Here is a 19,221-nt window from a genome sequence, read left to right on the forward strand (position 1 = left end):
GACAGATCGGGGAAGGCGGCTCAGCCCTCAGGTACCAACCCTGCCCGTTGGCTTCAGCCACTGAACCCCTAACACACCCCGCATCTTCAGCCAAAAGACTGCGTTGGCAGAAGACCATGTGGTGCCAAGTGGGACAGAAAAGCTTGGTTTGGATCAAGCACTGGAGCAACCTTGGCCATCAAGATCATGATCTGCAATCCGTGCCGAATGCTCGGGTCCAAACGGTTTGTGGGCGATCAGGTTCCAGACCGCAAGACTGCAAGACTGCCAAGCCTTTGACTCCTCACAACGGATTCGATAGATCGCGCCATGCGTTGAAGCGCTGATGAATTGTCAGAAAACTAACAGCGCCCACTGCGTTGACATTCGTGCAGTTCTTCACCATGTCCGAAAAGGAAATTGCAAGTGAGGGTGAGCTCGCAGAAAACAGCAAAGCGTCAAGCCATGGTGTCGGGCCAGAACCAATGGCGACCCCGACGTCAGGTGAGAAGCGCAAAGCTCAGGTAGCGCCGTAGGGCTGTCAACAAACACACCGACAACAGCCACGCTCGCAGCGGTCAGTACAGGGTTTAAGCCGTCTGGACCCCATCGCCAGCAAAACCTCGCTTTTGGCCAGTCTCTTTTCGGCATTCGAATAGCGGCGGTCCCTCTTTGGAAAGCTTCGAGGCTGAAATACCGACGCCATTGAACGCCATCATCAGTGTTGTCATCCAGGGGTCCCAGCATCATGACCTGGCAGGCTGACTTGGGACTGGCCAAGCCCGACGGTGGTGATGAGGCTTTGCAGTATGACCGCATCCAGATCAATATCGAGGAGCAGCGAGCAGAAGAAACTTGAGGATATAAGATGCCGTGTCCCTCGTCAATCCTTCTGGTGTCTTTTCTTCAGCAGCAGCTCGCTCGATAACGCGGCAGTTCGTCCTTCGATCAACAGCTTCACTGCCTCTCGTTTGCAGCCAGCACCACCGCAACCATGAAGCTCAACGCGACCCTCCTTGGTCTCACCGGCCTTCTAAGCCTGGCATTGGCCGCCGTCCCGATTAAGAACGATGGCATCTCGGCCGACATTGTTGTGCCCGAAAAGTACATCGTCAAGTACAAGGCCAACGCCGACGCTGGAAGAAAGAAGAAGCACGAGTCCGACATCACCAACAAGGCCAAGAAGAAGAACAAGAAGGGCGTTGTTGAGTCCATCAACATCGACGGCCTTTCGGGATACGTTGCCGAGATTCCCGACTCGGAACTCAAGGAGCTGAGGGATTCCGACTTGGTGAGTGGCCTCTGACCCAAGCTTGGGAAAGGTCATGCTGACAACCGGCCCAGATCGAATACATCGAGAAGGACACCGTGATCCAGATCAACGCCGTCGCCGCCCCTCGGGTCGCCGCTGACCCTGTCGAAGAGAAGCATCAGCTTGCGAAGCGTGCCTATGTCACTCAACTCCACGCCGCTTGGGGCCTGGCTCGCATCTCGCGCCGTTCCACCTGGAACTCCGGCTACTATTACGACAACACCGCTGGCCAAGGTATCCGTGTCTATGTTCTTGACAGCGGCATCCGCACCACCCACGTCGAGTTCGAAGGACGCGCCGTCTGGGGTGCCAACTTCATCGCCGGATCCCCCAACACTGACGAGTACGGCCACGGCACCCACGTTGCTGGCACCATCGCCAGCAAGACCTATGGTGTTGCGAAGAAGGCCACCGTTGTCGCCGTCAAGGTCCTCGACAAGAACGGCTCCGGCACCATGTCCGGCCTGATCTCCGGCCTCAACTGGGTTGTGAACAACGCCAAGGCCCGCGGCATCGCCAAGAAGGCCGTCATCAACATTTCTCTCGGTGGTGGCTACACTGCCTCCGTCAACGCTGCTGTCAAGGGGGCCACTGATGCTGGCCTCACCGTGGTTGTGTCTGCCGGTAACAGCAACGCCAACAGTGCCAACTATTCCCCTGCCTCGGCTCCCTCTGCCATCACCGTCGGTGCCATTGACGGTACTGGATATCGCGCCTGGTTCTCCAACTGGGGCAACCTCGTCGACATCTTCGCCCCTGGTGTTTCCGTCCTCAGCGCCTACCATACCAGCAACACTGCCACCTGGTACATGGACGGCACCAGCATGGCTGCTCCCCACGTTGCCGGTCTCGCTGCTTACTTCATCGCCAAGGAGAACCTGTCGGGCTCCCCTGCTGTGACCAACCGAATTCTTGGTGCGGCTGTCACCGGTAGTATCGGGGACCCCAAGGGCAGCTGGAACCGCCGTGCTTACAACGCCGGTGGTGCCTAAGCATGAGCCGCTGGGTCTTAGGTTGTTTCGTTTGCGTGTTTCTGGATTTTCTTCTATCGCCTAGTCATGACTTCAATGCGGCTTCTTTCGGGAGGATGGAGAAGGGGGAAGAATTGTTGTTGGTCGTCGCTCCTTCAGTGTCCGGTTTCCTGTAATTGTACTTGTTATCGTCGATAGAGTTATGGGAATCGATTCTCTCGTGGTCAAACCCTCGTATTCCCGGCCTAGGTCCATCCTCGATGTAGTCGTAATGCCGTGCTTGGCCAGCTGCAAGGCGCAAGGTGGTAATCTTGGCCATGCCTAAATGGACTTCAAGCCGCCACGTTAGCAGACCACACGGCAGAGCAATGTGTGGGCGTAACAAACCTCTTGGATTTGTCAACTGCCCTTCATCTCCGCCGCAACTTCTGGAAACGCTAAAGTCATCAGACTCTGGTTGACTTGCTGTGAACATGACCGCTACGGGGCCTTCTCCCGTCATTGCCGACCCCTCTCCGCTGGGTTCCCCTCTCCCCTTCGAGTTTTCTGGCCGGACAGCGCCTAACCGCTTTCTCAAGTCGGCCGCCACCGAAAAGGTAGCCACCTATGACCCAAACGACAGGCTCTCCAGCGGCATTCCCAACGATGAACTGTTCCGGCTGTACGGTACCTGGGCGTCAGGCGGCTTCGGCACAATCGTAACCGGCAACATCCTCATCGACCCTGACCACCTCGAGGGCCCCGGTAACATGATCATCCCCGTCGACGCACCGCTTGACGGTCCCCGCTTCGAAGGATTCCGCCGTCTGGGATCTGTCGGAAGAGAACATGGGTCTCTCTTCATCGGCCAAGTCAACCATCCCGGCCGCCAATGCATCTACGCCCTGCAACCCAATCCCATCTCAGCCTCTGACGTTCAACTGCTCGTCGACATGTTTGGTGCAACCTTTGGCAAACCGCGTGCTGCCACCATCGAGGAGATCCGATCGACCGTGGCGGCCTTTGTCCATGCGGCGGTGTACCTCGACAAAGCAGGCTGGGACGGAGTCCAGCTTCACGGTGCCCACGGGTACCTCATCGCACAATTCTTGTCCTTAACCACCAACCTCCGCACTGACGCTTATGGCGGGTCCCTTGCCAACCGGGCGAGGATCATCACCGAGATTGCCGCTGGCATCAGGGAGCAATGTCGAAAGGGCTTTATTCTCGCCATCAAGATCAACAGCGTCGAGTTCCAAGCCGATGGGTTCACCGTCGAGGAGGCGTCCGAGCTGTGCGAGATCTTGGAGAAGGCAGGCTTCGACTTTGTGGAGCTCAGCGGCGGAACATACGAGGAAATGGCGCTGGCGCACAGGCGAGAGTCGACCAAAGCCAGGGAGGCATTCTTTTTGGATTTCGCAGAAAAGATTGCGCCGCGCCTGAACAAGACCAAGGTCTATGTGACTGGGGGTTTCAGGACTGCCAAGGGCATGGCGGACGCGCTGCAGAGTGTGGATGGTGTTGGAATGGTGAGGGCTGTTTGCAACAATCCGAATCTTCCAGCCGAGATACTGGAGGGCAAGAAGATAGCTGCGCCGGTGATTGCTGGGGGGGTGTATTTTGACGATTTTCTTCTGACGGGGGGCTTGGCGGGGCTGCAGATGCGACTGATGGGGCATTCGTTGCCTGTGCTCAATGTTGAGGATGACGCAGAGGTCGAAGAGTTCAAGAAGACGCTGGAGTCGAATCTGAAGGGACTTGTGAAGGGAGGGTTGTTTGAGAATATGGACCTTGGGTTTCTAGGGGCGAGAGGACCTGATGTTGAGAGAAGAGTGCGAGATATTCAGGCTTCCAGGGCCACACTGCGCTCAGGATAGTGGGGCTGGAAGTGTTTCTTCCCATCCCACGCCCAAGAAAGGGGTGATGCTTTGGGGTCATGTTTAACATATATGAGCCCCCCGGTGATGTATTTCAGCGGTTTATATGCAGATTGACAGTTCGTTTGGCCATCGAGTGGCTCGTCACTACATTGAATCTCGTGGGTTAGGGTTGCAGCAGGGCATTTGGAGACCCAACAGCAAGTCCAACGCGTCTCATATTTGGTGATCTATCTGTGCTGACGGAAAGCCACCATGACCTCACATACACTGATTACATATACCACTTGAGGATGGGAAATGCCAGCAAAATGCCCTGTATCGTTCTAGATAGCCTAGGATGGACTCCCTTTACCCCCATCTTGCTCAATCCCCATTGCTGTGCTCCTCCATGGATCGTTGAGCCCATCCAGTCCTAACCTGCGCTCTCCCCCACAGCCCCAACTGCGGCGGCGATGCATTACCGACCGCAATTATCTCATCTTCATTAATGTCGGTGGAGTGTATTCCACTCAGGTCATCAACTTCGACAATCTGGACTTTTCCATGGCTACGACGAGGTGCTTGACAACACTACAACAACGTCTATTGAATACCCTGCCCCCATTTGCAGCGAAACGACTCTCATATGTTGAAACGATAACGAACCAAAATGATGGTCTGGGTGGGATTCTGACCCACGACTCTTGCGAGACCAAGAACGCTTGAATGATCTCAGAAGAAAATTCAAGCATCAATCCGAACCTGGCAACTTGGACCAGGAAATCTGGGCCCCAAGAGGTCAAGCTCCACGAAAACAAGCTTGCTATCTGCAGTCATCCTTCAGCCGCTCAAGGTTAGCTGCGTTGAGATGCCGATGCTCGCCGCATGGATGCATTATCAGATCAATGTGACTCCTCACGAAGAGCAGTTGAGAGAAAAGATTCAATCTAGAAATGCAGACAACTAGTTTTAATACACCAAAGAAATGACACATCGGACTCAGCACATTTTTGAAGCATGGCAAGCCCTCTCCCGGCAACACCACTCATATCCAACTCCACCTCAGCAACAGTATCAACACCAACCTCAAGTCCAACCTCTCCCTCACAATCCCTTTCCCCCCGGAACATACCCCCTCCGCACGCTCCCCGGCCAACCCCTCTCAAAGCCAACCAAACTCCCCTTTCTCCCTCACCCTCTCCTGCCTCTTCTCCCCATCCCAACCCTGCTACACCTAACCTACAATCCCACCGCCTCCTGCTTCTCCCTCACTCGCAGCCCACCTTCCTCCCCCTCCCCATCCATCGCAACGGCCTCCTTCCCCACCCTCTCCCTCAAAAAACCCCCCGCCTCCCTCGGTCCAGACAACTATCTAGTCGACTCCAATTTCGTCTCCTTCTCCTTCCTCCCAGGCCAAAGGCTCACGTGAGCCATTCCAGGCTCTGGCCTCTCATCCGGCGCATTTGTCCCAACACCCGTGGGAAGGGAGCAGGACGTGATTGCGCAGTTTTTCGGGACTGACGCGGCGGGCAAGGTTATGGTTCCGGGGGGAACGAAAAAGTATTATCGAGGGGTGGATTGACTTGGTGAGGGGGTCGACGCAGGCTCAGATGGATGAGGTGGTGTTGACTTTGGGGGTTTGGGCTTTGAACGGAAGAGGAGGCAGGCGAGTGGTGGGAAGGCGGCGGAGGGGACGTGGTGGAGGTCGGAGATTTTGAATGGTGTTTTGAGTGCTTGATTGAGGGAGGGCCACGGATTGGAGGCGGTTTGGATCGGGTTGAGGGGGGGGGGAGGGGGTTTTAATCTGGAGGTTTCTTTGGTTAGCTGGTAGCTGTGGCTGCGGTGATGTCACTTTGTGTAATTCTTTCGATGACTCTCCACCAGGCGGTGCCGTGTTTTGCGTGTCTTTTTCGTCCCATGACTATCGCTAGAGCGAGGGGGTCGGTGATGACTTGTAAGTTGTCTGTGCTCGGTACAAGCTCTGACGTGCTTGGTACAAACTCTGACACACCCGTCGTGAGCCCTGTGGAGGGTTATGTTGCTTGTCAGCACTAGAGTTCTGGGTGCAAGCTTAAAATAATTCCTGACGCCGTTAATGTTCGTAGCCGATCATTTGGAGCATATGTGGCAAGAGATTGAGGGGAGCCTTTCATGTTGATCATGTCGAGAACAGGAAGGAAATATCAGGAGGGAACACGGATGTTTGATCGAGGCCCGGGGTTGGCGGGCCTGTGCCGGAGCACCTCAGCTGCTCCACCACCGATCTTAAGTCGTCGTAGCAATCTTTCTACAGTTGCTGGCGCGCCACTCCTAGCAACAACTTTCCAATGGGGCGTGAGACTGGGGAACTTCTACTCAGGAATGCCGCTTCTGATTGCAGGTGCAGTTTCCATTGTAGGGTTACTGACAGCATCTACTGTCGATTCTATAATACATCGATGATAGACCTAATTACTCAGTTTAAGAAACCACAACTCTCGCCCACCAGGGACAGGGGAGGTGTCGCCAAGAGTCGTGATGATGTCGGCAGGCTTTGGCCCCCGGCTTGGAAAAGCTTGATAACTCATAACCTGCATGACGCTCGAATTCCTACCAAGGGTACGCTCATTGTTACTGGTACCTCGATCAAGAAACAACGATCTGACTTACCTGACGGTTCACGGTCGCCCACAGTGCCAGACATGATGCAGCAGACACCTCGTGACATTTGTGATCTACCTTTCTCATCTTCAAAGACCCAACACGCATATATTTCAGGCCACTTTACTAAAGTTAAACGCTCATGGGTTGTTTTGGGAGGCGTACAAACTCTTTGCAATGGTCTACTAATTATCTTTCCATGCCCAAGAACCATTTGGAAAGGCCCGTCAACCATCTTTAATGGCCTGTTGACTATCTTCCAATGCCTATTAACTCTCTTTGGAGGCCTACTATGCATCTATCCTTCATACCTAATCCTTATCAAAACCCACATCAAGTACCTGGTCCGTCACAACAGCGGATCATCAGGCACATTGACCGCAGCTTGTGGATCCAACACGTTCAAATCATCATAGTACGCCTGCTGCAGGTTATTGTTGATAGGCACGTCAAACCACGGCAGGAGGGCCTTGCAGTTGCGGCAGGGGCGGCGGTAGATGTTGTTTGCGCCTTGAGCGGTGTGGAGAGCGTTGAGCTGGGCGCCGGTGAAGTTGTCATTGTTGGCAAGGGGGGTCGGTCGGGGGTCACGGAATTCGCGGGTTTGGAAGGCGAAGCCGCGAACTTGGGATGGGGGCACCGGCGGATTTTGGGGGGGCTGTGGGTTGTCAGGTCCGGCGGGGAGGTCCCGGGTGGGAACATATCCTGGCCTAGGTGCGCGCCGTTGGGTTAGTGAATGAATCGATGTGCAGGGGGATGGGGTGAAGAGAGGGAAAAGCTGGCCAAAGAAGAAGACCAAGGCTACGGCACGGATCCTGCCCGGCCTGTAGCTCACTGGTCTGAATGAGACTGGTGGGGCAGTAGCGCTTGGCGTGGGAGACTGTGACAAGATGGATATACAAGGTAATGTCGGGAGAGACTTACATGAGGCCAGCGACGGAATAAGTTTCACAGCAACGACCGTAGCGCTGGACGTTGGGCCCGCCGTAGGCGAGCGCGTCGTCGTCGGTGGTGGCCCAGTAGTGCAGCCGGTCGAGCATGTCGAGAATGGTGTCACGGTTCCGCACATACAGTGCCGTAAAAACAGCCAGACATTGGGCTTGGTAGATGGGTATGTTGGGTGTGACTTCTTGTGCCTGGGCGTTGGGTCCTACGCCGGGAGGGGCCAAGATGGGGAATAAATGAGGCACAAAGTAGATGTCAAATACGGCCTTGAAGGCGACATCAATGGCTGGCAAGTTTCGATTGTAGCCGGCGGCCCATCTCACATGGTATACGCCGGCGAGAGCGGCACGGATCTGCCCGGCTAGATCAGGTCCGGGCGGTCGCTTGTCCCAGATGTCGGCCCGTGGGAGAGGTAGAACGGCCTGGGGGGGGTTGAGGGCTCCCGTCAGTGCAACGACGGCGGCGTTGAAGGTGTTGGTGACGAGGGTTGGGTTGATGGTTTGCCAGGGGGCATTGTTGGCGGGCAGAGCAGGAATATGGTTGGGCAGCTGGGATAGGAGTCTGTTGGGAAGCTGAAGCGTCTGGTTCTGGAGTATTTTAAGAATGCCTCTGCAAAGACTTTCCATTAGGATGGGCGCCACGGGGTGTGTGGGTGGTGGTGTGGCCCTGGGGGGTTGGTAGAACTGCAGAGCCGGGTCGAGGACGCCGGTGGCCCTCCACTGGTTCATCATCTTCTGCTTTGCCCAGGTCAAAGCCTCAGCCTCTGGGTTCTCGGTGCGGCCAGGGATGTAGGTGCTCCCGAGCAGCACGTGGATTTGGTTGTTGGCATCGGTAAAGTACATGGCGCCTGTCATGAAGGGCACATTGCCGTTTGCTGTGTTCCAGATGATGTTCCCATTCCCGTTGGGATTTGGTATTCCCCGTGCGACGTACGCGAGGTAGACGCAGCGCGTGTAAAAGGCCAGCAGCGGTAACACGCGCTCATCCCATTCATCGCTCAGCGCTGGGCCGGCCTCTGGCGCGAGCGCGATGCTGAAGATGTAGCCGAGAGCAGATGGCCCATCAGTAATGTCAAGCTGGCCGTTTGCGAACGTGACGGTGATGGGATTCGCTGTACAACCAACATTTGGCAATTGTTGCTGAGTATACCGAACGTCGTTGAAAGCAGGTGGTTGGTTTGGTTGGACTTGGGGAAAAAAAGCGTTCAACAGATTGATAACATCCTGTGTTCGAGCTGGAGGAATACCACAGGGGGCCTGCTGGGCGAGCTGGTTGTGAAGGTTGTTGATCCAGGTGTGGAATACGCCAGCGGAAGCCCGAACGTTGTTTTGGTTTTGGAAGATGTTTGGACCGAGGGTGCAAGGGCCGTCAAAGATGCGGAACGCATTCCAGTTGAAGTTGGCCATCTTGGAGGGTGTGTGTGTGTGTATGGGTCACTGCTCAAACCTGCCTCACTGCTGAAGGACAGCTCTCAATTCCATGGAGGATAGCTCGTGTTGGAATCTTGTCATGTTTATCCTTTTGTCAACCCCGGTCAGCAGCCAGGATGATGGTACAAGCGCCAGTGCGGTGTCTGGGTGGAGGGTGCAGCCAACGAATAAGGTACAAGGGAACATGTACATGATACAACTATCAAGCCATGAATACTTGAAATGAAGCCTGTCTTGCGAACTTAAAAGCCCTTGTCGTCTTGTCATTACACCTCGTCGACTTGTTGTTTTTACCCTCGTGTCGGTTGATAAAAGAAGTTCTTTGCACTTGGCATGTCGTGGACGAGAGACCATCACTCACTATGCCCAGATTATGCATCGACAGGCCCTCGAAGGTAGCTGAAAGGTGCATTGATTATCTTTCAAGGGCTTGATTCTGCGATGCAGTCGCCATGATGTTGTCCACGATGTGTTTTGGACATTTGAAGTGGGGCAAGTGTTGGGTGGCGGCTCTGCAGGAGCTGAAGGAAAAAACACGGCCTAGTCTTTGTCCCGTGCATGAGGTCCGCTTCCCCGACAGCAATCAGTAGCGCAGTCCTGTTCCAATTTTCCACTATTGCAATCTAGACTTGTGCCATGTTTCGTTCCCAAAGACATTCGTAGCTGAAACGCCCAAAAGAGGAAGCCGTGCAAGGGCACTATCCCAGCTGTCAAAACCACATGAATCGAGAAGATGTCTCGGAAGGAAGCTCAGACCAATTTGTTCACAGGTCATCTCGTGGTTGACTCCCCTCCTTGATCCACCATCAATTGCTTTTTGACAAACTGCCTGAAGCAAGTATTCCATCACCTGCCACAAACCTTATGCTGGCTGCCCCCAGCGATCTTTTTCTGTCTCAACTGAACCGAATACCGACCTTCCCCGCGCCCGATATCCGTGAATCATGGCTGTCAGTACTTTCCCCACAACACCTATGCTGTCATCTTAAGCAAAGGGTGACAAGCTGACTCTTGTGGCTCTCTAGACTCCAGGTTCATCCACTACTCCGGGTGAGACCCGTTATGTTGATCTCGGAGGCAGCATTCCCCACACATCTTTCTGGTCAAACGACCCCAAGGACATGCAGCTCGACCTCTATTTTGAAGCAGGGTCAGGTGAGTTGAGCGCTGTGTCCCCCTCAGTACAAGTGTACCAGTTGCTAACTCTGGGCTGTGACAAAGACGCGCCGAGTCTGTCGAATCAGTTCAACATGGACTTGAGGCCGATCATTGTGAAGCCCGATCTCAGTGAGGGCAATACATACCTACTCACAGATGACACGGGCGCCTTCTTCCTGTGGAATGAGATGGACGGCATCATGTGGCGTTTCCAGGGGACGGGTTTGCGCATGGACGATGTGGTGTACCAAGTGAGGACTGATACATATTCTCAATCCCAGCTGGTCAGGCAGTTTTATAATCCATCAGGGCGGCGGGCACAGGGCTCCCAGTAAATAGGTAGATGGTCAAGCCTCTCCCCGAAGTGCTGTCACGCAAGTGTAAGCAAGCTTCAACGGTCTTGGCCGCGTCAGCCGTATCAACTCATGTCATGAAATAAGCAATCGGGGACTGTAACTTGAGGCAAGCGCCATAAAACAGTATGAGTAGGCCTCTTAAGATTGCTAATAAGCCTTGTAACATGGTACGAAGAAATATAATGTTCATTAGAGCCTTGAGGATGATGGAGAGATTCTACAACATGGTTGAGACAGCGCGTGTGAGCGATGGTATCGTGAGGCTCCGCGAAACATTCGCGCAGCCGAGCGCCGTGTCCTTGGTCTTCAGGCGCCGCTTTGCGATATAGTGAGCGAGCCATCGGACGTGTGGACGATAAGGACGTGATCCTTGGCCAGCGCGGCAAAGTCTACCTTGCATGTTGGCTTCTCCTTGAGAGCGGCATTGACCGGATCCCGCGGTTCAGCCTTCGACACGGCCACGTAGAAGATGGCCGAGGGTGCGATCTGGTATACCTGATTTGGCTGGGGCGTGAACATGGCATATGGGCCGATGCTATGGCGAAGTGACGATGTAAAGCCGACGAAGTAGTTGTCTTGAACAAGGCGGTGAGTCAGGCAAGGTGTGTAATGTTGACGAAAGTGTGGGAAAGCGATCAGAAAGACGACCAGAGGGGACTCACTGGACTCCGCGGCCTCACTGTTGAACGGGTTGGTCTTGATGGCAAAACACCCCGGCTCAGCGGTAACTTCTTTTTCGGCTTGGGCCTGGCTATCGGAGAAGCTGGGTGTGCCAGTTGTGCAGTCTACCACCAACAGGGTGCCGGGGTCATTGACGCCAGCGGCCGTCACGGTGCCCAGCTTGACCGGCCTGTTGTCGACAACTTCAGTGCCGCTGGTGGTGTTCACGTCGCCCACCTCATGGGCCGGCTCAGATGCAAGGTCATAAATGCCGCAGGTGGCGTAATAGCTCTTCGGCAGCATGATAGTGGTCTGGCCCTTGGGGCTGGGCACCGAGTGCACGCTCGTGATGATGGGCGTTTTGACGTTAATCATCAACGTGTTCTGGATTTGCGGTGGGTCGGCAAAGATGGCGTACGACGCTACGTTCCTGGACTGGTTGTCGATGAAGAAGGTATAGTGTGCCATGGTGTCTGGGAGTACCATTGGATACAGTAGGTACCCAGGCAATGATGTGTCTTGTGATGAGTCGGGTGGATGAGAAGAAGAGGGTGCACATGCTTTGTGGCGGGGGTTTATGGCCGTTGGGTGACAATACCTACCTAGTGCATACGTAGAGAGGGCAGCCCGGAATGCAACACTGGCTCCGCTGCAGCTCGGACCCCTTTTGTCAGTGCAACATTCTATGGCTGGCTGAAAAAGACCGTTTTTGTAAGAGCCTCGAAGCAGGCAACTCTCCCATTGGCTTCATTTCTTGCTTCCGATTGGGTAATGCATGGGCCATGTTCTGGACCGCGACCATCGAGCTAGCTACATAGGTAGGTATGTTTGAGATTTCTGTAAGTGACTCTGGCTATTGGAGCTTTGCTCCTTCTAGCGCTCTAGAGAAGTTGAGTTGGTCTAGATTCAGGCCACATTGCTGAGCACATTTGATACCTCTGTCGATAGATCATTTTGCGATTTTGTGGCTGCCTGAGAGTAACTGACTTGGGATGCCGGCCACTGAACTGGGCACATCGCGACACACCTTTCCGCCATGACGCTTTCCAACAGAATATCATATAAGACGAGAGCGCTCTGCCCCAACTCGAGGGTTACTCACACTCAACCCCATCCAGATCAGCACAGCTTCCTTCAAGAATCTCAGTCTCTCAACAACTCGCCAACATGAACGAATACACCATCATCGTCCAGAACAACTCGGGCTCCAACCAGCAATATGCCCTGTTCCAAACACCCCCCTCCATCACCGCCGGTGGGGTTCAGCCCAAGATCTGGACCAACGTTTTCGCCACGGGGCTAGCTCCTGACACCCAGAGCACAAATTTCACCATGTACAAACAGTACTATGGTGTTGTCGGTCAGTCCAAGGGCAAGCCTGGCGATGCCGTCACCGTCACCGTCAGCGGACAGCGCCCTGTTACTCTCGGCAGCACCAACGCCGACGGCACCAAGGTCCCCGGCACCACTCTTGCTCTCGAGATCGTCAGCATTGGCGACAAGCAAGCCCCGACATATGCCCAGACAAACCCCCAACCTTCCGGCAGTGTCAACGCCTTCTCCATCACCACACCCGCCTTCCAAGCGCAAACTGCCATCAACAGCAAGTTACCCCTAAACCACTCCTCAACAAGTACCATGCTGACCTATCTTCCGCTCTAGACAACTGGCTCATTGGCTTGGGCGGACCCGACCCGTCCGGCGGGTCTTTCAAGGCCACGGCGGCCACCTTCGTGCCCGCGCCCCAGGTTGTTTACCAGATCCAGCCGAGCAACACCTATTACATCATCCCTGGTGAATTTGTTCAGTCCGCCATCATCGACTACACCAAGATCGGCAACAAGGTGGCAGTGGACTTTACCAAGTACCCTTCTGGCAATGTCACCATTGTCCACGACAGCCAAGGTAACCTCACCATCCAGGCTCAGTGAATCAGTGGTCAACAAACCAATCTCGTTGGTTGATAACATGCAGGGCATGTTTGGGATGAGGACGTCGGTACACGCTTGGGTCATCTTGATGGTATTGGTGTAGATAGCGTGCAGCAACCCAGGGGTCTCAGAAAATTAGGTTATGGAAAAGAATACAGACCATTTCCTTGCCTCGGCTTGTGCCTGCCTGGCCTTTGACACGTATCTGTAGTGTAGAAGATGTTGTCGCTGCATCTAGAAACGGCGTCCTCCCTAGTCGGGTATAGCGCTCCGTCGAACCTGCTACGCAATTTGAACAATGTCACGAGATGCTGCGGCAGTTCCACCAGAGGGCGGGATTGTTCACGGCCCCTTCCATGTAGACTTGGGGTTGAATTTTAGTATCTTACACCTCAATTTGCTGGAATAGAGTAGATGTTCATGTGTGCTTCAGGTGGTATTCGGCACGCCGGAGCTCGGCCTTGCCTAACATGCGATTTGACTAAGGGAGAAGAGCTAAACGACAGATCAGTCCGGCCGCCAGTAAATCACCCCGCTGTGAGGCTCAACCACACATACTTGTGTCAAAATAGTCAATTGGGCTCACTGTTAAGGAATGAATATCTTGGCAGTGGGACCTGAGCCACTGGGTTCGGCCTTTTCCAGCCACCCGGGCAACTCACCCTCGTACAATACCAGAATTGACACCTTTTTGGAACCCATATACGATTTGACAACTTGAACCTTGCTCCCTACACAGTCCAATTTCTCAGCGACACACGATGTCGGCACCAGCTCAAAGGGGTATTCGTATTGCCTGCACGCCTTGCCATTGCAAGAAAATAACTTGCAACAACGAACTGCCATGCGAAAGATGCACCCGTATGAGTCTCACATGCGATGCGCGGTATTCTGATAGATACAAAGCCCACCCAACAGCAGCGCAGTCAAGGCCTCCGGAAGCCGGAACCGCGGTGTCTCCATCCACCACTCAATCACACAGTGCTACACCTGCCAACGATGAACGAGCCACATCGATATCCAGTGTTGGTCGGGGAGGGAATTCGCCAGAGGCGCCTGCCGAAGAGCTGGCTCCGAGGCCCAACAAACGAAAGCAAGTTAAGCTTCGGGATCTGCTCAATGGTGAGTCGCAGAATACATACCGGTATTCCGCAGAAATCTCGAACTGTCGGCACCCGAAATGCTCGAATTTATACATGATGGAGGATGGCTGACGTCAAACTCGGCTCTCCACGTTGGGGTCCAGCTTCAGATCCGTTCCAAGCGATATCCCGATGCGGCCAGGATCTGGATGAACCGCTCAAAGGTCTTAGCTTTGATGACCGAGCATCTGGAGGGCTCAGGCACGCAGGCCTGCGGCTTCATTTTGCCAACAACCCTGGGGGAGATCGCGATAAGGTTGCAGCACCTTTCCAGCCTCGTGTTATTCCGTGGGTGGGGGGGATTTTCAAGCCCACAGCTAGGCTCACAACTTTTTGCATGGACAGTTATTACATAACGGAGCCCCTATCCGGTCTTATGAATCCAGCGGACACTGGGGAACTCTCCCATCACAAAAACCTTCGGAGTAAGAAATAGATATTTCCCAGGCTGTGTTTTGCTCCGACCCGTCACATATAAAAAATGCCGTCCACAACCACAACACCATCCGGCCCGTCGAAATCGACGACGGCAGCAATATAGTCACGTTCCTCCGTATCGATCCGCAGCTCTCCGTACTCAGAAGTCAGCACATAGCGGCAGTGTTCGGAGGGGAAACGGCAACCCACCCTGTCCAATATGCTTCCTCACCTCTTTCAAAATATCTTCGTCGCTCCAGTCAGACACCAATTGCGCTTTCATGATTGTTGTATTGTTGAGTTGATGGGTGTTGTTACTGCTACTACTGTTGTTGTTGTTGTTGTTGTTGTTGTTGTTGTTGTTGTTGTTGTTGTTGTTGTTGTTGTTGTTGTTGTTGTTGTTGTTGTTGTTGTTGTTGTTGTTGTTGTTGTTGTTGTTGTTGTTGTTGTTGTTGTTGTTGTTGTTGTTGTTGTTGTTGTTGTTGTTGTTAGTGCTTCTAGGGGAGTTGGGCGCAAGGACGCTGTTTGCCGTTAGGTAGATTGGTCTTTCTATTTGAACGGTCAAAGAACTTCCGAATAGCGAGGGGGGTTCTGTGGTAGCCTTCCGTTTCCAAACCGCTTCGTACCTATCAAGCTCGGTTTGCACCCAACCATAGATGCCGGCGATAGAATTCTGCCACATGTTTTCGACTGCTCAGCCAACGACATCTACTTGGGAAATATGGTAGACGGTGTTAACGTTGACACCAGACTTATCAATGACCGGCTATGGGATATGGGAGTCTGATTGTGTGCATAGGTGGTTATGTTGTTGAGGGCTATAACGAACTCTCTCTTAGCAATAGCCAGGAATAGAATGAGAATTTATCTATACTAGCTAGAACCCGCTGCAGGCTACTATGGACCCTATTATCTCCCGTTTGAGAACGCTGTCTGCGGTAGCTTGGGCTGCCGATCTTCAACAGCGGTAACAACTGTGGAAAGTTAAATACTTTGGGGGGGGTGTTCAGTTGGAGAAGGGGTCATGGATGTAACTGGAACGTCTACAATATAGTCTCTATAGGCCGGATGTGCTACAGCCGTTCTCAACGCCTGACGGGTGGCAATGTTTAACTTCGCTGAAATATTGCCAAACATCACAGCAATGGTCTTGTGTATCAAATTTGACAACTGGCTTCCGGATTGTTAACATCGAGGTGGGCTTGCAGGTTTCTCTGTCTCGGACTTAATTAGCTTTCCCTACATATACCAAGTCACTTCTTCCCTTCGATTTCTTACCCTGCCGCTCTTCATACCAGTCCAGCACACCTACATCAACTACTACTCACTTATAACTAACCCCTGCCTCTCATTATCTTACAATGCCAGCTCGCAGTCTCAGCGAACGCGCTGCCAAAGGGCTTGCTAGACAAGTCCAACGATTTGCCTTGAAAACAAAGATACTTTCAGCCAAGAGTACGTGGATCTCGCTATTCAGGGTGAGAGAATCGAGAACCGTGACACACCGCGAGACGATGGAGCAGAGATGCCGGAGAAAAACCTTGAGTGGGTTAAGGAAAGGGAAGACTTAAAGATATTGAACGGTTAAAGTGCTTTGCTATTGAGAAAGGCATAATAAGAGACTTTATAGCCGCGCATTATCCAAATTTTTACCACGCATTACCCCATACCAGGGAAAGGGTTATAATTGCCACAAATTCTGAACTTTGTCATCACCACACTTGCTCCCACCGGCCACAATGCTACCTACTTTCAATTGTTCAGTTTTATTGCAGTAATAGCGTTTTCTCCCTCTGGCAACTTCTCTCAATTGCGACCGCTCCCAGGAATTCAGCCGAAATCGCGCGTTCAAGGCCGTAAGTGCGATTCTCACAGCTTTATTTCATTCTTCTGACCATGGAAAAGCAGTCGCGGCGATGGAAACCCTCCGAGGAGCGCCGCGCAAGAATATCGCGCCCGCGGCGACGACGTACCAGCTCAACGAACCCCCTCAAGGATTGGCCCAGCGCCCACTATCGAGCGACTCCAAGCAGATCTGAATCTCTTCGCCAAAAAGCTCGATTGCTGAGCTCTTTGGCCAAGACAGTGGTGTGGGTGGTGGTGTGGTCGTCTGGGTAATGGTCACAGTTCAAATGGTTACCCTGGTTCAAATATGGTAGCGATCCTGAATTATTATAGCTTTTTCTGTAGCACTTGTACACATATCCTTGTATGCGAGTTTGTATGGCAATTAAGTTTGGTGTGGTGACAGTTGTGGTTGTTGATGGTGGTGGTGATGAGAAGAAAGTCGTGGACAATGTCATGTCAAATTTGTGGCCATACGTAACCCTATGAATTTGGATCATGCGCGGCTATAAAACCTGCATAATAAAGAAAACGGAGACACGCCGCACAGACCAAAGTTTAATTTAACCACGTCATTAGGCATCGATTGTGCAAGTTCGAGAACAAGAACTCCACCCAATATTTCAAACCAAGCATACTACCGGCATAGGCGTCGCCTCGGGAAAGATGGGACCCTGTTTTTCCACCGGGCGCTAAGCGCATCTTCGGACACTTCGTAACGTTTACTTCACTTGCCTGTCTACCATTTTGCATCTCAAAACCGCAAATGCTCTCTATTTCTCTACATCAGCGATGTAGTATACATAATCTAACCATTACAAGAGCCATCGCCCTTTATTTTTGTTGTGTCAGATTGGGAGAGCCCGCCACGACCCTCGTGGAGTTTCTTTGAATTGAATCTTTCTTCGTCAACCTCGTGGATCCCGGCAATTATCAACGTTTCCAGTTCTTCACCCGCTTCGGACTTAATTGGGGACTCGCTCGCTCGATTAGCTTTGCTGACAGTTGTCTCGCCAGCGGTCCCACACTTGGCGAGGGCTCCGTCGCGCTGGATAGAGCTATCGTGGGGGCTCGGTTGCCGTGGAAGAGGGGTTGGATATTCCTACTGTTATGGGGGAACAGATTCGACAATCGGCAGTTGATGCACAAAGGCCGGCGTGGCGGGAGTGATCAATGACGCAGGAGCCAGAGATTCGCTTTGGGCACGCTCCCCATCTCGTTCAGCCGTTGGCGCAGTTGGCTGGACAGGTGCTGACTCCGCCCGGTACAACTTTTGCCCATTCGGCAGCCGGTGTTGACAACGATGGAGGACAACGGCTGCGGTAATACAATCGGAGTTCCCAGTGTGTTGTCCGGCTGAGCGGGGGCCTCCAGATAATACGAACCACTATCCGATCCTACAATGTGCTGTAAAGTGACTGGGCTGGGCTTGCGTATGACAGTAGCCGGAGACTGCTCGAAAGTAGTTGGTTGAGGTGTGGTCAGTAGATTCTTGCCCCGGGCATGGATCTTCTCGACCCGCCTTCTCTTGGTATTTCCACGAGGCACTGAACCCTGCCGTGAGGGAGGCTCGACACTGGAAGCCGCTCTTCGAGAGTTGATGGCTGTGAAACCAATGATCCGTGTGCGGATCTGTAGGATGCTGAGGACATGAGCGGCAATAGCCTGCGCGCTACGGTGCAATGTCTGCTTCTCATTTTCCATCATTTTATTGGTTGAGTATGATATGATCTTGCAATCGACTCTTGCTAGATGGAAGCAGAAGGGGCGGGATAAGCTGAGAAATCAAAATCTGCGGATCTGTTGGGCAGGCTGTCGGGGACCTGAGGTGAGCCAGGGGAAGCATTGGGCTGGTAAGGTGGCTCAGGCGCAGAGTTGGCGCCGTATTCACAGTGCTTCAACACAGGAAGACAGAGCATCTGGGAGGCCTGTCGGGACCGGCGACGTCGGTGTACAAAACGGTTTCGAACCCAGCTTTACGGCCCAGTCGACGAAGAGTCCCACATCCGGTATATGGCGTGTCTCTAGTATCTCCCTGAACACGCTTGATGTATGTCGCTGCCATCTCAGCTTTACACCCTTGTTGGATCGGTTCTTCCAGGCATCATCTACACCCGGTTGCCGCATGAGATTGCGGAAATAGGTTGAGTAGGACCAGTTATGGTTGGCTTGAACATGGTTGGCGACACGATTGAAGTACTCGTCAGCTGTCTTTGCTGGGCCGGTGGTATCAGGTGCTTTGAAAACGACTTTGCAGTTGAGGAAGCCACAAGCAAAAACAACAGGATGGCACAGCGCGGTCATCGTACAGCCCGAGAAGTGAAGGTTGCTGTGACTGGGTTCCTGTAGGTGCTGTTTGATCCCCGAAGCGCAGTCGTAGGTCTTGCCGCAGCCACGCTTATGGCACATCCACTGTTTATCGGTGTTGTGATAATCTCGTATGTGCCGTTTGAGGTCAGCTTTCCGTCTACAGGGCATATGTGTTCCAACTTCGGAGCAGAATGGGCACGGGAGGACTTTGTTTGCCACGGTTGCCGGGGACGAGGCTCGCGGGCGCGCTGTGGTGGCAGCAAGGGAGCGCCGTGCGGGCATTGCCCTAC

At 53.3% G+C, this 19,221-nt stretch overlaps 3 protein-coding genes across 3 annotated transcripts; 2 read left to right on the top strand and 1 right to left on the bottom strand.

The window, feature by feature from the left end:
* The first annotated feature begins 551 nt into the window (after window positions 1–551).
* QC764_0074120 (uncharacterized protein) lies at window positions 552–2,483 on the top strand. Its single transcript, XM_062940677.1, has 2 exons — window positions 552–1,270; window positions 1,324–2,483. The coding sequence occupies exons 1-2, from the start codon at window positions 974–976 to the stop codon at window positions 2,281–2,283; spliced, it is 1,257 nt and encodes a 418-aa protein (XP_062798537.1). The 5' UTR covers window positions 552–973; the 3' UTR covers window positions 2,284–2,483.
* A 252-nt stretch (window positions 2,484–2,735) lies between these two features.
* On the top strand, window positions 2,736–4,118 carry QC764_501620 (uncharacterized protein; the record flags this gene model as incomplete). Its single annotated transcript, XM_062947418.1, has 1 exon — window positions 2,736–4,118. The coding sequence occupies one exon, from the start codon at window positions 2,736–2,738 to the stop codon at window positions 4,116–4,118; it is 1,383 nt and encodes a 460-aa protein (XP_062798538.1).
* Window positions 4,119–14,733: 10,615 nt separating this feature from the next.
* QC764_0074140 (uncharacterized protein) lies at window positions 14,734–14,865 on the bottom strand (the record flags this gene model as incomplete). The annotated part of the gene is made up of 1 exon (XM_062940678.1): window positions 14,734–14,865. One exon carries the CDS (start codon window positions 14,863–14,865, stop codon window positions 14,734–14,736), a length of 132 nt encoding a protein of 43 aa, XP_062798539.1.
* Between the last annotated feature and the right edge of the window lie 4,356 nt (window positions 14,866–19,221).

The sequence above is a fragment of the Podospora pseudoanserina genome, chromosome 5 (assembly GCF_035222485.1).
Source record: "Podospora pseudoanserina strain CBS 124.78 chromosome 5, whole genome shotgun sequence".
Taxonomy (NCBI): Eukaryota; Fungi; Ascomycota; class Sordariomycetes; order Sordariales; family Podosporaceae; genus Podospora; species Podospora pseudoanserina.

What these genes read in the sequence shown, in the direction of transcription:
- QC764_0074120 (XM_062940677.1), top strand. Translation starts at nt 974, where the DNA reads ATGAAGCTCAACGCGACCCTCCTTGGTCTCACCGGCCTTCTAAGCCTG. An exon ending in AGCTGAGGGATTCCGACTTG is followed by an intron (nt 1,271 to 1,323) that starts GTGAGTGGCCTC and finishes CAACCGGCCCAG; the next exon opens with ATCGAATACATCGAGAAGGA.